Source organism: Bos indicus, chromosome 19 (genome assembly GCF_029378745.1).
Source record: "Bos indicus isolate NIAB-ARS_2022 breed Sahiwal x Tharparkar chromosome 19, NIAB-ARS_B.indTharparkar_mat_pri_1.0, whole genome shotgun sequence".
Taxonomy (NCBI): Eukaryota; Metazoa; Chordata; class Mammalia; order Artiodactyla; family Bovidae; genus Bos; species Bos indicus.
The window spans coordinates 30,157,896-30,174,375 of NC_091778.1; the positions used below are offsets into that span (position 1 = coordinate 30,157,896).

The 16,480-nt window shown below is 45.5% G+C and overlaps 1 protein-coding gene across 4 annotated transcripts in view; it reads left to right on the plus strand.

The window, feature by feature from the left end:
- The window catches only part of USP43 (ubiquitin specific peptidase 43), a 52,132-nt gene continuing 35,652 nt past the window's right edge, over window positions 1-16,480 (plus strand). For 2 of the 4 annotated variants that reach the window (XM_070773087.1, XM_070773088.1), the window contains exons 1-3: window positions 1-657; window positions 9,221-9,352; window positions 14,453-14,542. In XM_070773087.1, coding sequence (XP_070629188.1) covers window positions 157-657; window positions 9,221-9,352; window positions 14,453-14,542 — 723 coding nt within the window. In that variant the 5' untranslated portion in view covers window positions 1-156. The remainder of the gene's footprint in view (window positions 658-9,220; window positions 9,353-14,452; window positions 14,543-16,480) is intronic. The other 2 variants (XM_070773089.1, XM_019980421.2) reach the window with 1 other exon arrangement.

Consider the following 16,480-nt stretch of genomic DNA (forward strand, 5'->3'; position numbering starts at 1 on the left):
CCTTAGCTCCGCCTCCGCCCGGTCCCGGCACACCTGGCCCGCAGGTAGCCGGCGCCTGGGCACCTTTCCGAGCCTGGAAGGGCCTGCCGGCGGCTTGTCCCCCTGGGACCCCCGGGGGTTGGAGGCTTGGTTCCGGGAGGGGCGCTGGCAGGAGCCATGGACCCAAGCGCGGGGGCCGCGGCCGAAGAGGAGCCGCCTGCGCCCCGGCCCCGCCGCCGCCGCTCCCTGCGCCGCCTGTTCGGCCGCTTCCTGCTGGCGCTGGGCAGTCGCTCCCGCCTTGGGGACTCGCCGCCCCGGCCCCGACCCCAGCCCCAGTCAGGACACGGCGATGGCGATGGGGAGGGGGGCTTTGAGGGCAAGGATCCCGCCGCGCCCGGAAGCCCCGGGGAGGAGCGCCCGCCCGGACCCCAGCCCCAGCTCCCCGCCGGCGACGGGGCGCGGCCCCCAGGAGCGCAGGGCTTGAAGAACCACGGCAACACCTGTTTCATGAATGCCGTGGTGCAGTGTCTGAGCAACACCGACCTGCTGGCCGAGTTCCTGGCGCTGAGGCGCTACCGGGCGGAGCCCGGCCGCGCCGAGGTCACCGAGCAGCTGGCGGCGCTGGTGCGCGCGCTCTGGACTCGCGAATACACGCCCCAACTTTCCGCGGAGTTCAAGGTAGGCAGCGCCCAGCGGCCTCCAGTCCTCGCCGCTCGGCGGCAGCCGCCCTCCGGCCTTTCGCTTTTCCCTTCTGGACAAGTGGGTGCTCCATCAGGAAGGGGGCTTCTTGGGGACTTCTCGAGATGACAGTTACCAGTTCAGCCTGGGATTATCGCTTTTGTTTTGAGCTGACTAGTGTGTCAGCGCTTGAGGAGGGGGAGTGCCAGGAGCTGGTAGGTTTGAGTGTATACAACATTTCTGTGTTCAGCAAACGCTAGGTGAAGCCTCGGAGGGTTGGTTCTCACGCCAAGTATGGAATTTCCAGTCTGGTTTCCAATGCGGTGCGGGGAGTCAGACTTTAAAGGCCAGGGCCTGGGAGGAAGGAGGTGAATGACGAGAAGGACGCAGCCAGGCAAAGATCTAGGCATAATCCAGGGAACAGCAAGTATCAAGACCAGAGGCCTGAAGGAGCTGAGAGTTGGAGGCATCAAAGAAAACCAGGGTGGCTGTTGCCCAGGAGAGTAGAGTGAGGTGGAGATGAAGTTGACCAGATCATGTAAGGTTTCAGAGGCAGTGGTAAGGAGTTTGGATTTCAGTCTAAGCCCAAGGCAAGCTGAGAACCTGTGCGCCAGGTACTGCACTGAGTGCCAGGGAAACAGAGTGGATCTGCTACATCAGAGATGGCATCCTTTTGTTTAGTGTGAATCAAATCCCCTACGATGCATTAGCATGGGTTTGTATCCTTTTTCCCTGGGGTCATCTCCTTACTGGGGATGCTGCAGGGTCAAGAGACTTTGGAAGTTCTGTGTATCACTTTGTCCAGGATAAAAACCCAGCGTTTGTTTGGGGTCCCAGTTGGATGAAAGAGTCCTGAAAATTGAGGCACATGGCTGGCTTCCTGCTAAAACAACAGCAACAACAATAAACAAAACAAAACCCACAGTTCTGGGCAGAGAGCTGAAGCTCCCTGAAGACTAGGGATTGTTGTTCTTGGGGGAGGAGGAACTTGTCAGTGTTCATTCCACAAGCATCACCACTCTTGAGTTTCAGCCGGAGAAAACAATCCTTGACATGTGACCCACAAGGATGCCAACCCTCACCTTCCTCTCTCCTTTCACTAGGGAAGCACTGTTCTGCAGGCGTCAGGGAGTCAAATGGGTGTCAGTAATAGCTCTTTTGGTAGCATTCACTTTTTAAACATGAGAGGCAGTGTCCTATGGTGGTGAAGGATACCACCTCTGTGACCTTGAGCAAGTTACTAAAAGTTCAGTAGTGCCTCAGCTTTCCTCATCTGTAAAATGGGACTCTAGCAGTACGTACCTTATTACGGGGATGTTGTGATGATAAAATGAGTTAATTATATTAATACCTCCTCACCTGCAGAGACCAAGAGGAAGGAGGGAGGTAAGCTCTGTGTACCTTTTCTCTTGGTCTTTGCATGCTCATCCAGTTACTGCAGCCATGGAGAGGCAGGAGTAATTGAAAAGTCTTCTGAATTAGTAATCTGTGACTCACCAGGATTTCCTATGTCTCTTCTGCCTCAAATCCGTAGAGCTAAGAAACTCCTTGTGAGTCTTGGGGGAATTGAACGATAATCAAACTGTTAATTTGTTAATAAAGGTGATATGGTCCAAATTTTCTTGGGACTTTTCAGGCAGACAGCCTTGGAGACAGTGGAGGAGTCTAGAACAGGGGCTTTTAAACCTTGTGGATTGAAATCTAGGTGGGCTTCTCTGATTTTCCAGATGAGGAAACATTCATTCATTCAACAAATATTGTGTCCAGACACTATACTAAGAGCATGGAACACGCGGTGGGGGATGAATGCAAATCCTGGGAGCTTACGGTCCAGCAGGAGAGACGGAGATGAGTGAAGTAATCCCACTGGCCCATGATTAGAACTGGTGACAAGAACTACAAAATGAAGATGTTCTCTGGCAATTCTGTTATGTGAAAGTGTGAGTTGCTCAGTGGTAGTCTACTCTTTGCGACCCCATGGACTGTAGCCTGCCAGGCTCCTCTATCCACGGAATTCTGCAGGCAAGGACACTGGAGTGGGTAGCCATTTCCTTCTCCAGGGGATCCTCCCTTCCAGGGATCAAACCTGGTGGATTCTTTACAATCTGAGACACCAGGCAATTATGCTAGAAGGATTTGATTGTTCCGGGGAGGTGGGGTGAGGAGGCGGGGCAGGGAGACTTCCCAGGAGTGTGAAGCTTTGAGTTGAGTTTTGAGGAATGAAGGGTCAACTAAGGACAAAGGAGGGTGGGGGGAAAAATGCATTGTAGTCCGGGAGACTGAAACTGCCAGTCACCGAGTGGAGTGGGGCTGGACAGGATAAGTGCTTGGTAAAATGAATTGGTGGTGGTGGTTTTGTCAGTAAGTCATGTCTGGCTACCCCATGGACTGTAGCCAGCCAGGCTCCTCTGTCCATGAAAGCCTATGTGGCTCGGGGGAGGAGCTGGAGAATTCATTGGGGACAAGCCACAGAAGGTTGTATGAAGGAGTTTGGTCTTTAAGAGGGATTATTAGCTTTGAACTGAGGAAGAGAGGAAGTTGAGAAGCCAGCATGCTGGAGTGTGTGACCCCAGCCCAGGCACACAAATGGGATGGGTTTGTGGGGGTCCCCCTCCTCGGGCCCTGAGTCACCCAGCCTCCTACTGACAGTAGGACCACTGTTTTATGAATAAATACATTAAAAAAATCCTGTTCCAAAATACTTTGATTTCTTGATGATGTAATTAAATATGTATAACTAAAAAAAAATGAAAAATACTAAAATGTGTTAAAAAAAAAAAAAAAAAGATCCGGAATTCCTCCTTCTAGAGATAACCATCATTAGTGTGTTGATGTGTTTCAAATCATGTACAAACAATTGGAAATTCTAGTTTTGTATCCTGCTGTTTTCATGTAAGTATTAACTTGAGACTTTCTCCTGGTCATTAAAATGTTCTATGAAACAGTTTTTATTAATAATGATTGTATGCTATTTCACTAAATGATCCAATTGCTAGGGAGACTTTTTTTTAATATAAATTTATTTATTTTAATTTGAGGCTAATTACTTTACAATATTGTACTGGTTTTGCCATACATCAACATGAATCCGCCACAGGTGTACACGTGTTCCCCATCCTGAACCGCCCTCCCACCGCCCTCCCGGTACCATCCCTCTGGGTCATCCCAGTGCATCAGCCCCAAGCATCCTGTATCATGCATCGAATCTGGACTGGCGATTCGTTTCATATATGAGATTATACATGTTTCAGTGCCATTCTCCCAAATCATCCCACCCTCTCCCTCTCCCACAGAGTCCAAAAGACTGTTCTGTACATCTGTGGGGAGACATTTTTATACTGTACAATTTTCCAACTATCATGCTGCATTGAAAATTCTTATATTTAAATCATTGTCCTCAGCTCTGATCATTTCCATACGCTTAATTTCTTGAGTGAAATGACATGGTCAAAGCAAAGATGACTGTTTTGTTCTTTTTTTTGTTTCTTGCTTTTTAAATCAACTTTTAAAGGTATACATTATGTACAATGAAATGCACCCATTTTTAAAAATTGAGTTATATGTGAGATACAACCCTGTGTAGGGTATATATTGATAATATATTGATCTGGTACGTTTGTATTACTGTATGATTGCCAGTAGTAGCATTAATAGATTAATACCTCCATCTCATCATGTAATTGTATTTCTTCTAGTTCTGGGAACATTTAAGGTTTAGTCTCTAGTGACTTTAGTATTTATAATACAGTTTTGTTGTCTATAATCACTGTATAGGTACATTTCATTGTATTGTACTTTGCAGAGACTGTGTTCTTTACAAACTGAAGGTCTGTGGCAACCCTGTGTAGGGCAAGTCTGTCAGTGTTCTTTTTCCAGCAGTGTTTGCTCACTTTGTGTCTCTGTGTCGCATTTTGGTAATTTTCACAGTATTTCCAACTGTTTCATTTTTACCATATTTGTTATGATGATCTGTGATCAGTGATCTTTGATGTCATTATTGTCATTGTTTTGGGGGTGCTGTGAATTGCACCCATATAAGATGAACTTAATAAATGTGTGTGTTCTGACCGCTCCACCAGCTGTCTATTCCGCCCATCTCTCTCTCCCCGGGCCTCCCTCTTCCCTGAGACACACAACATTGAAATTAGGCCAATGAGTAACCCTGCAGTGACCTCTAAGGGTTCAAGTGAAAGGAAAAGTCAATCCAAGCGTAGATGTCAGTCACTGTTGTCTTATTTTAAGAAATTCCCGCAGCCATCCTAGGCTTCAGCAGCCATCAACATCAAGGTCAGACTTTTCACCAGCAGCAGATGAAGACTCGCTGAAGGCTCAGATGATGGTTAGCATTTTTTAGCGATAAATGTTTAAGAAAATTAAGGTCCATATGTTGTTTTTTAGACATATTATTGTACGTTATAATATTGTACTATTAAGAGACCACAGAAGAGTGTAAATATCACTTTTATATGCACCGAGAAACCAAAAATTTCACGTGATGTGCTTTATTGAAATATTTGCTTTATTATGGTGGTCTGGAACTGAACCCACCATACCTGATGTCTGCTTGTACCATGTACTAGTCTCCAGAACTTAAATACCTAGTGTTATAAGTACGTACCTTCAACACCTCTCCCTTCCGTCTACCCTCAGCCCCTCATAACCACTATATACTGCTTTTCAATTTTGATATTTTTGGATCCCACTATAAAAGGTGTTATACACTGTTCTTCTCTGTCTTTTTATTTCACTCACGTCATGTCCTCATGTCCATCCATGCTGCTGCAAATGGCAGAATTTCTTCTCAGGGCTGAGTAAAAATTTTAAGTACCATCTGATGAGTTTTGATATCTATATAAATCATCTTCCCAATTTTAAGTGTTTATTGCTTTTTAGTTTTTAGATCAACTTTATTGGGCTTGATTATTTTGAGTGCCCGCATTGACAAATTTCCAAAAATGATATCAAGTTGTAGATACCCCAGCAATACATGTTTTCCTGAGTATTAAATATTCTCTCATTAATATGTTGAACAAATAGAAATAGCATCTTGGTTTTAACATTTGTTTGTTTGGAGCCGAGTGTTGGATCTTTCTACGCTTTTTCACTATGAGTGGTTATAAGACTGCTCCTGGAATTGTCTGCTCATGTGGTTTGTCTGAACATTCTGCCTTGGTCATAATGCTCTTTTTTCTTGTTTCTTTAAATTCTTTAACTCTTGTCATACTTGCTGAAAATATTTCCTCCAGACTCAATCCTTCTACCTACAGAAAGTTTTAGATTTATTTGTTTCATACCTTTCGATAAACATTCTGTGTTATGTACTTCTGATTTTTCTATGGCTATTTAAGGATTTCAGCCATCTGGAATTTATCTTAGCTTATGTGTTTGAGGATCAATTTTAGACCAACAATTTTAGAAATGCAGTATGCCTCAAGTGATATACCAGAGGCATTGCTTTTTTAAAAAACAAGGATACCTTCATCACTTGTATGTTTTGGAAGTTCTGGACAAAACAGTAAGACATGAAATGGAAACAGGATAAAAAAAAAATTCAATTTTTTTTTTTTTTCCTGGAAGGGAAACTACTGAATGGTTTGGGGAATCCATGTTTTAGAATTATCACTGTCATTAATAGGGTCAGGTACTAGATAGTCAAAAGCAAGACCCTTTTAGAAACATAAAAATGAAATTTCATTCCTAAAAACCAGAAATATGAAATAACTAGGAATACTGCTTAAACATGTTGTAAATTATCAGTGATGAGAAGGAGAAACACACATATGGGTAAGAGCTATGCCATATTGCAGGGTAGAAATACCAAATATTGCCATTCATCCCTCCCATGTTAGGATATAGCTTTAATGCAGTTAGGAAGGGTTTGGGGTGGGGGCCTGACCTTACCAGCAGGCTTGTGGGAAGAAGGGTCTGTCCACTGTCTTGGCAGTGGGTGGGCAGGGGGAGCCTCTGGGGGCCCGACTTCCTTCTAGATGGGTATTGTCATCTGGGTAGACAGGAATTAGGACTCAACAGTGGGAATGGGACTCTGGAAGGCGCAGTCAGGAAGCCAGAATCAGAACTCTTGACTGATGTGGGTGTGAGAGGGACCCTGAAAGAGGACTCTGACATTAAAACAAAGAGCTGATTTTAGAGATTTCCAGCTGGGGGGTGGTGGCTGCTCCCCCAGAAGGGAATGTTGGTGCTAAGGATACAGGTTTGAGGGTGACTGGGGGGTAGTGTTGCCAGCAAAATACATGATGCCCGGCTCCATTTGAATTTCAGATTAACAATAACTTGTTAGTCAAAATGTATCCCCATTATTGCCTGGGGCATATGAATACTTCTACCACAAACATTACACATTGTTTATCACTTATTCATGCTTCTTTTTATTTGCTTATTGGGCAGCCCTGCTTGTGTGTGTATGTGGGAGGGGGGGTCAAAGTGCAGAGAAATCTAGACCCTCCAATGTACCCAAGGTAGTGTGCTTCAAATAATAAAAACTCAGAACCAGCATTTCAGTTAATCAAATCTTGAATTTCGCTTCAGCTCATCCTAAAGTTGCCTTTAAATCCCAAAGGAAGATTTAAAAGAAAAAAAGCCCAGGCCCTTTCATTAGGGCTTCCAGGTGGCTCAGTGGTAAAAAATTTGCCTGCCAGTGCCGGTGATACAAGAGATGTGGGTTCAATCCCTGGGTCGGGAAGATCCTCTGGAGAAGGATATTGCAAACCATTCCGCTATTGCCTGGGAAATCCCATGGACAGCGGAGCCTGGCGGGCTACAGTCCATGGGGCTGCAAGGAGCTGGACGCGACTGAGCACACGGCACACCTTTGATTTGATTGGACGTGGTGAGACCAGCTGGGTCCACAGCTTTGCTCACATTGCTCCCTTGGGTGGGCATGAGCAGAGGACAGACCTGCAGGGAACATATACAAGATGTGCCCTGTACACAGACAAGGGGGGTTGCTTACACTCAAATGCTCATGTTGCACAAAGAAGACCCTGGAAGGATGCTTAAGTAAGAAAATATTCAGTGTCTTCTTCCTTTTGGGGAGGGGCACCCAGGCAAGGGAAGACTTTTCATTACTGTTCTTTTTATATTTTGAATTCTTTATGTAAAAAGGTGGGTGCATATATTACCCTTTGAAATAAAATTTTTTAAAAGCTGGAACCTGCCTTTACCCAGAAAATGACAAAGTTGCCATATCCTTTAACGGGGCAAAGTGAAGGGCGTGGGAATATGAGTGCCGAGAGGGCAGGAAGTCTCGTCCCTAAACTAGTGCCTGGCCTGTGGTAGGCACTCAACAAACACCTATTTATTAAAGGGATGGATGAAGGATTGGCTCACACTGTGATCTAACCACAGAAGAAGTTCAGACTTCTCAAATTCCATTCATTTTAGGAAGAGGCAGTGAAGGAACCACAGGCCTGGTATTTAAGGAATTCCACTTCACTGGGTCATGTGGTCATTCTCAAAGAGGAGAGTTAATTGGGAACGAAGGAAACCACTGCTGAGAGAGCAGGGCCGGAAGCTGTCTACCTGTGGGATGAGCAGAGAGAGCGCAGAAATAGACTAATGGGGGCAGGGGAGCATGGGCCCCAGCACTACAAGGGCCAGAGCTTCAGGGAAGAGAGATAATCATGTGTATTAAAACATTCTACCACATGATCCAGCAATCCCAGTCCTGGGTATATTTCCAGGAAAAAAATGAAAACACTAGTTTGAAAAGATACACTCACCTGTTTGTTCACAGCAGCACTATTTACAATAGCTAAGACATGGCAGTAAACTAAGTGCCCATTAACAGACAATTGGATTAAGAAGATATGGGGACTTCCATGGTGGTCCAGTGGCTAAGATTCCCCACCCTCAGTGCAGGTGGCCCAGGTTTGATCCCTGGTCAGGGAACTAGATCGCATATGCTCCAACTAAGACCCCACATGTCCCAGTGAAGACCGGCGTGATAAAATAAGTAAATAAAAGAGATGTAATAGAAACAGACAACGGAATATTGCTCAGCCAAAAAAACAAAAGAATGAAATACTGCCATTTTCAGCAACAGGGATGGACCTGGAGAATATTATGCTTAGTAAAATAAGTCAGACGAAGAAAATACTATACAATATTACTTATGTGTTAGTGAGCTTCCTTGGTGGCTCAGATGGTAAAGAATCTGCCTGCAATGTAGGAGACCCGGGTTCCATCCCCAAGTCGGGAAGACCCGCTGGAGAAGGGAATGGCAACCCATTCCAGGATTCTTGCCTGGAGAATTCCATGGAAAGAGAGCCTGGCGGGCTACAGTCCATGGGTTGCAAAGAGCTGGACACAACTGAGCGGGCTTCTTGAAATACAAAGACAAATACCATATGATATCACTTATATGTGGAATCTAAAAAGTTATACAAATGAATCTGTATACAGAGCAGAAATGTATAGGACAGGGAACTCTACTCAATACCCTATAATGACCTATATGGAAAAGAACCTTCCGAAGAGTGGAGATGTATGTATTTGGCTGTTGGAAAGGCCGCATTGCCCCTCTGGTTTTTCTCTGTTCCTTCAGAACGCAGTCTCCAAGTATGGCGCTCAGTTCCAAGGCAATGCCCAGCACGATGCCCTGGAGTTCCTGCTCTGGTTGTTGGATCGCGTGCACGAGGACTTGGAGGGCTCCTCCCGAGGGCCGGGTTCTGACAAGGTCAGTCACCCTCAGAAAACACATTGTGTTCAATTTTAGTTTTTTGCCTTGAACATTTACTCAACTCCTCAAAACTAAATCTTGAAATTCAGCTCCGTAGATTTTTGTGTATTCTGGCTGCTGCTCACACAGTACCATTCCCTGCGCCTTCCTCTTTGCCCCGTTTGTTTTAGACCAGATGTTTCCTCCCATCACCGTTCCTCATTCTCTCTAATCCCAGTGATTCGGTGAATATGGTTTCTGTTTGGTTTAAAGTTCGAAAAAAAAAATTTTTCCTTTTCGTCAGTATCCTATGCCTTAGAATGGTCCTGTAAGGCCATCGGTGGTGTTGCTTATTATTTTCAAATGCTACCATTTTAGCTCTGCTTTCTCAGTTACTTATCCTGCAGAGCAAGTGATTCCCAATCATTTTTCTCAAGACACAGGATGGGTGATCTTTTCACGTGTGCCCTCAGCATTCCCAGATTTGGATGAAACCTCAAACCTTTGGGAGTAAGAAAGCCCTACGATCATTTGTAATAGCCACAGTCGGTTGATACACCAGTTATACTCTCTATGGGCTTTGCTAAATAAAGATCAATATTGGTTTCTGTCCTTTTATCTCTCACTTAAGAAAGGAAAAGTGAGTAAATTTATTATACCACGAGTGAGCAAAGTTATCAAAACAATGTCCATGAATAATCCATTGTAATTTAAAAAATGTTTTACAAGCTTTGGTAATGAATCAGTCGCACATTACTTTTGATGTGTCTCAAAACTGGTCCACATCAAGAACCAGCTACAAGAACTGCTTTGCTTGTTTTGTTTGTTTGTTTTACGTCTGGACCATTTTTTCCCATCCCTCTTGCGAATCGATTAAAAAGCCCTTCGGAAGTGTTTCGCTCTTTCACCTGTTACTCTCCCATCTTTACACTGCCTGCTTGGAGACTATTATTGTGGGTAATAAAGATTGGATGCTAAAATGTTACACAAATGGATCCATCCATGAAACGGAAACAGACTCCCAGACACAGAGAACGGCTGGTGGTTGCCGAGGCGGGGGTGCGGGAAGGATGGATTGGGAGTTTGGGATTAGCAGAAGGATAAACAACAAGGTCCTAGTGTGTAACACAAGAAACTATGTTCAGTATCCTGTGATAAACCATGAGGGAAAAGAATACAATAAAGAATGTGTATATATATATATATATAACTGAGTCATTTTGCTGTACGTAGAAATTAACACAACATTGTAAATAAATTATACTTATTAAAATGAGTAGATAAATGAGGGAGAGACTGAATGGCAGTCAGTTTTGTAGGGTGAATGAATCTAGATACCTAGCATGCAGCATGGTGACTGTAATTAATAATACCATATTGAGTGCTGGAAATCTGCTAGGAGTAGATGTTAGGTCCTCTCACCACACACACAAGAAGGGAATTATGTGAAGAGATGGATATGTTTATTGGTTTGACTGAAGTAATTATTTAACCACCTTCAGTTCAGTTCGGTTCAGTTACTCAGTCGTGTCCGACTCTTTGCAACCCCATGAATCGCAGCACACCAGGCCTCCCTGTCCATCACCAACTCCCGGAGTTCACTCAGACTTACACCCATCGAGTCGGTGATGCCATCCAGCCATCTCATCCTCTGTCGTCCCCTTCTCCTCCTGCCCCCAATCCCTCCCAGCATCACAGACTTTTCCAATGAGTCAACTCTTTGCATGAGGTGGCCAAAGTACTGGAGTTTCAGCTTCAGCATCATTCCTTCCAAAGAACACCCAGGGCTGATCTTCTTCAGAATGGACTGGTTGGATCTCCTTGCAGTCCAAGGGACTCTCAAGAGTCTTCTCCAACACCACACTTCAAAAGCATCAATTCTTCGGCGCTCAGCTTTCTTCACAGTCCAACTCTCACATCCATACATGACCACTGGAAAAACCATAGCTTTGACTAGACGGACCTTTGTTGGCAAAGTAATGTCTCTGCTTTTCAATATGCTATTTAGATTGGTCATAACTTTCCTTCCAAGGAGTAAGCATCTTTTAATTTTATGGCTGCAGTCACCATCTGCAGTGATTTTGGAGCCCAGAAAAATAAAGTCTGACACTGTTTCCACTGTTTCCCCATCTATTTCCCATGAAGTGATGGGACCAGATGCCATGATCTTTGTTTTCTGAATGTTGAGCTTTAAGCCAACCTTTTCACTCTCCTCTTTCACTTTCATCAAGAGGCTTTTTAGTTCCTCTTCACTTTCTGCCAAAGGGTGGTGTCATCTGCATATCTGAGGTTATTGATATTTCTCCCGGCAATCTTGATTCCAGCTTGTGCTTCTTCCAGCCCTGTGTTTCTCATGATGTACTCTGCATAGACGTTAAACAATATACAGCCTTGACGTACTCCTTTTCCTATTTGGAACCAGTCTGTTGTTCCATGTCCAGTTCTAACTGTTGCTTCCTGACCTGCACACAGGTTTCTCAAGAGGCAGGTCAGGTGGTCTGGTATTCCCATCTCTTTCAGAATTTTCCACCGTTTATTGTGATCCACAGAGTCAAAGGCTTTGGCATAGTCAATAAAGCAGAAATAGATGTCTTTCTGGAACTCTCTTGCTTTTTCCATGATCCAGCAGATGTTGGCAATTTAATCTCTGGTTCCTCTGCCTTTTCGAAAACCAGCTTGAACATCTGGAAGTTCACAGTTCATGTATTGCTAAAGCCTGGCTTGGAGAATTTTGAACATTACTTTACTAGCATGTGAGATGAGTGCAATTATGCGGTAGTTTGAGCATTCTTTGGCATTGCCTTTCTTTGGGATTGGAGTGAAAACTGACCTTTTCCAGTCCTGTGGCCACTGCTGAGTTTTCCAAATTTGCTGGCATATTGAGAGCAGCACTTTCACAGCATCATCTTTCAGGATTTGAAAGAGCTCAACTGGAATTCCATCACCGCCACTACCTTGGTGTGTATCAAATCGTCATGTTGCACTCCTTAAATACATAAAATGTTTATTCAAAAATAAAGTGGCTCAAGAAGCCGAGTCACCTTTTTCCTTTAACTTGTCTGCACAGCCAGTTGTCTCTGTTTCTTTTTCTTTTAAAATGACAAGTTGCAGCTTTAAGGAGAGCACCACCATACATGTCTTGAATAAACTCTTTTAAACCACAGTATAATGTAGAAGGTAAAGAGCTTGACAGAGCTGCAGAAAGAGTTCTTATGTCTGAGACAGCAGGTTGCCAAATGCATGGGATGGGGAAGATAGTGATTGTAGCCTGTTCTGTACTTTTCAGAGTGCATCTTGGAGTGTTATACACAGTATGAATAGCTACTGTCATTTGTGGAGTGTTTCAAGAGTTATTATCCCCATTTGGCATATGGGTAAACCAAGAATCAGACAGGCTGTGTAACCTTCCTGAAGCAGCACAGCTGAAGAAGTGACAGAGTCAGGATTCAAGTCCAAGGGGAATCTAGCTTGAAAGCCTGTTTTCTTCTTTTAAAAAGAACCATCCTGGGGCTTCCCTGGCAGTCAAATGGTTTAGACTTTGTGCTTCCACTGCAGGGGGCATGGGCTCGATCCCTGGTCAGGGAACTAAGATTCTGCAAGCCATGTGGCCAAAAAAGAAAAGGCTTCTTGTTCCATTTTTCCCCTGCTCCTCCCCACTCCCTGCCTGTGCCAGGCAGCACTTCCTACCTGGCAAGTTAGAGGAATAAACAGCCTTCCCAGTTACCTTTCAATCCTTCTCTTTCATCCTTTGGTGGCAGGAAAAGCATCCCATAGAGGTGGGGGAGAGCCCAGAGAGGTTAAGTAACTTGGCCCAAGTCACACAGCAAGCCAGTAGGAGAGCCAGGATGCAAAGCTAGAAAATTCGACTCTTAGAGCAGGGCTTCTTAGCCTCAGCACTTTTGACGGAAGACCAGGTGATTCTAGGGGAGTGGGGTTTGTCCTGTACGTTGTACCGTTTGCAGCATTTCTTTACCTAGCAGCTGCCGGTGGCACCCCTAATTGTGATTGATCACCAAAACTGTCTCCAGACACAGCCACATGTCCCCTGGAGGAGAGGCAAAAGCATCCCCCTCATGGAGAACTCTGCTCTGGAGCCTTGGTCCCAACCACAGCACACCACCTCAAACCTGTCTTTAAGATGACAGTGAGTTTAAGTCAATAATGTGTTACGATTTCAAGACCCTCATGAAAGCAGCCCTAACTGGTTTTCCATTTTCCAGTGTGCCCCGCTACTGTGTGTTCTTCATGCTGCAGCCAGAGGGATCTTTTCAGAAAGGAAATAAGATTGCATCACCCTCCTGCTTTAATTTCCTCAGCAGCTTCCTGTTGCATTTACAACAGAATCCAGACTCCTATACAGCTGACGGGGCCCTAACTGGCTGACCCACCAACAGCTCTGCCTGGTTTCTGCCCCTCACTCATGATTCTCAGTCACGCCGGCTGCTTTCTCTTCCTTTAATGGCCAAGGGTGTCAAGAAGGCACCCACGACCCAGCAAGACCACAGCTGGCTGTTGGCCGGAGAGAGGAGCTTGCCCTGCTCTTCATCTGACCTGATTGAGACCAGGAAAGATCTTTTTCTGTGTCTGGATGGAGTCAAAGCTCCTCCTGAAACTTGCTCTCAGAAAATCGGGCTGCCTGCAGAGGGCTGGCTGTGAATGCTTGAAGGTAGAAGAGCAGAGCTGTTGGACTATTTGGCACAAACTTTATTTTCGCTTTCCAAGAAGGAAAGAGACTGCCCCTGTGTACCTCTGAACAATTTTTCTTTCTGAGGCTATTTCTGTTTCAAACATATGAAAGCCATGTAGCTCAATTTATTTGAAACTAGAACAGGAAACATGAGGACCACTTTCTTTTCTGTTAATGTAACAAATGTTTTCATCTGGTGAATAGGGCATCTTTTTACTATCCTGTGGACAGTGTGACACCAGCAATATTTTGGGCAGTTTATCTTACAGAAAATGCCACTCTTGCAGGATTAAGAAAGGGACTGAGGCTGGGGAGAGGACCAGGAACCTAACATCTATTAAGCACCTACTATGTGCCAGGCAGGATACCCTCATCTCTTTTTATTTAAATGATGACTCCCTGAGCTGACGTAATACTCCTCTTCCTTTTAGGTGTGGAACAAGGCTCAGGGAGATAGTCAGGATCACTCGGCTAGCAGGGTAGCCCCAGCCTGGTCCGACCTGCCTGATACACCATGCTTTGTGAGTGACCCTCCATTGCCTCTCACCCCAGCCTCGTTTGGAATTTTCTCTTTACATACCCCTCCTTGGACGGTCCTGTATGCAGCCGCTCCCAACGCATGCTGCCTTATCATCTTTTTTAGATTTTCTTTTTTTTTTTAATGTGGACCATTTTCAAAGAATTGCTTCTGTTTTAGTTATTTTGGCCCTGAGGCATGTGGGATCTTAGCTCCCCAACCAGGGATTGAATCCAAACCTCCTGTATTGGAAGGTCTTACCCACCGGACTGTCAGGGAAGTCCCACTGCCCTATCATCCTGATGGAGAAGCAGCCTGGGTCATTGTGAGGTCTTTGGTTGTGAGGAACGGCAGCCAATCAGCCAACTCAAACAACAAAGGAATTAGTTGGAAGGCAAAGGGCAGGTGTGAAGAATGGAAATGAATGCTGAAGACTAGGCTTGGAACCGTCTTGAGCCAGACAGCTCTGGGTGTGGGGAGGGTGTCAGTGGCAGGAATGGCTCAATCCTCTGGCCTGGACACTTCTGCCAGAGTCGCAGTTTGCGGCCTGTAGGTCAGTCTGCCTGTGATTGACTTGAAGAGCAGGGACATCTCATCCATCCTGCTTGGATCACGTACCAGTCTCTTTGGTGAGGGAGGAAAGGATTCCTGATGAAAGAGCCTTGCCCCCTCCCCCCAGACTGAATTCAGCATTCCCAAAGTGAGGGCTACTCTCAGTGAAAAGAAGACCGTCCTGGGCAGCCCCAAATGCCCACGTCTGCTCTGCATCCATGGTCTCTCTCTCTCTCCTCCGAGCCCTTCATTCCCTTGTCCTTTGGTGTCTCTGCCTGGAACTTGGCTTGCTCTCCCCTCCCTCAACTTCCCCTTTCTCCTGTTGCCATTCCCTCTTCTGTTAATGGGCTTCCCTGGTGGCTCAGTGGTGAAAAATCTGCCTGCCAATGCAGGAGACAAGGGTTCAATCCCTGGATTGGGAAGATCCCCTGGAGAAGGAAATGGCAGCCCACTCCAGTATTCTTGCCTGGGAAATCCCATGGACAGAGGAGCCTGGCAGGTTAGAGTCCATGGGGTCACAAAGAATCAGACACCCCTGAGCACATACACACACTTCTGTTAATGGATCAGGGGTTCTCCAGGCACCAGATCGGAAGCTTGGAGTTGACCCTATGTACCCCTTCCTCTTTCCCATCACTTCATGGGAAATAGATGGGGAAACAGTGGAAACAGTGTCAGACTTTATTTTTGGGGCTCCAAAATCACTGCAGATGGTGACTGCAGCCATGAAATTAAAAGACGCTTACTCCTTGGAAGGAAAGTTATGACCAACCTAGATAGCATATTGAAAAGCAGAGACGTTACTTTGCCAACAAAGGTCCGTCTAGTCAAGACTATGGTTTTTCCAGTGGTCATGTATGGATGTGAGAGTTGGACTGTGAAGAAAGCTGAGCACTGAAGAATTGCTGCTTTTGAACTGTGGTGTTGGAGAAGACTCTTGAGAGTCCCTTGGACTGCAAGGAGATCCAACCAGTCCATTCTGAAGAAGATCAGCCCTGGGTGTTCTTTGAAAGGAATGATGCTGAAGCTGAAACTCCAGTACTTTGGCTACCTCATGCGAAGAGTTGACACATTGGAAAAAGACTGTGATGCTGGGAGGGATTGGGGGCAGGAGGAGAAGGGGATGACAGAGGATGAGATGGCTGGATGGCATCACTGACTCGATGGACGTGAGTCTGGGTGAACTCCGGGAGTTGATGATGGACTGGGAGGCCTGGCATGCTGCGACTCATGGGGTCGCAAAGAGTCGGACACGACTGAGTGACTGAACTGAACCCCTTCCTCTGTCTCCTCCCCTGCCCCATTGGCTGCTCAGTTATGAGCTGTGCACACAGGGTGTCACACAAGGTGTCTTGATTAAGTCCCTCCCTCCTTTTTATTTTTTAAATAT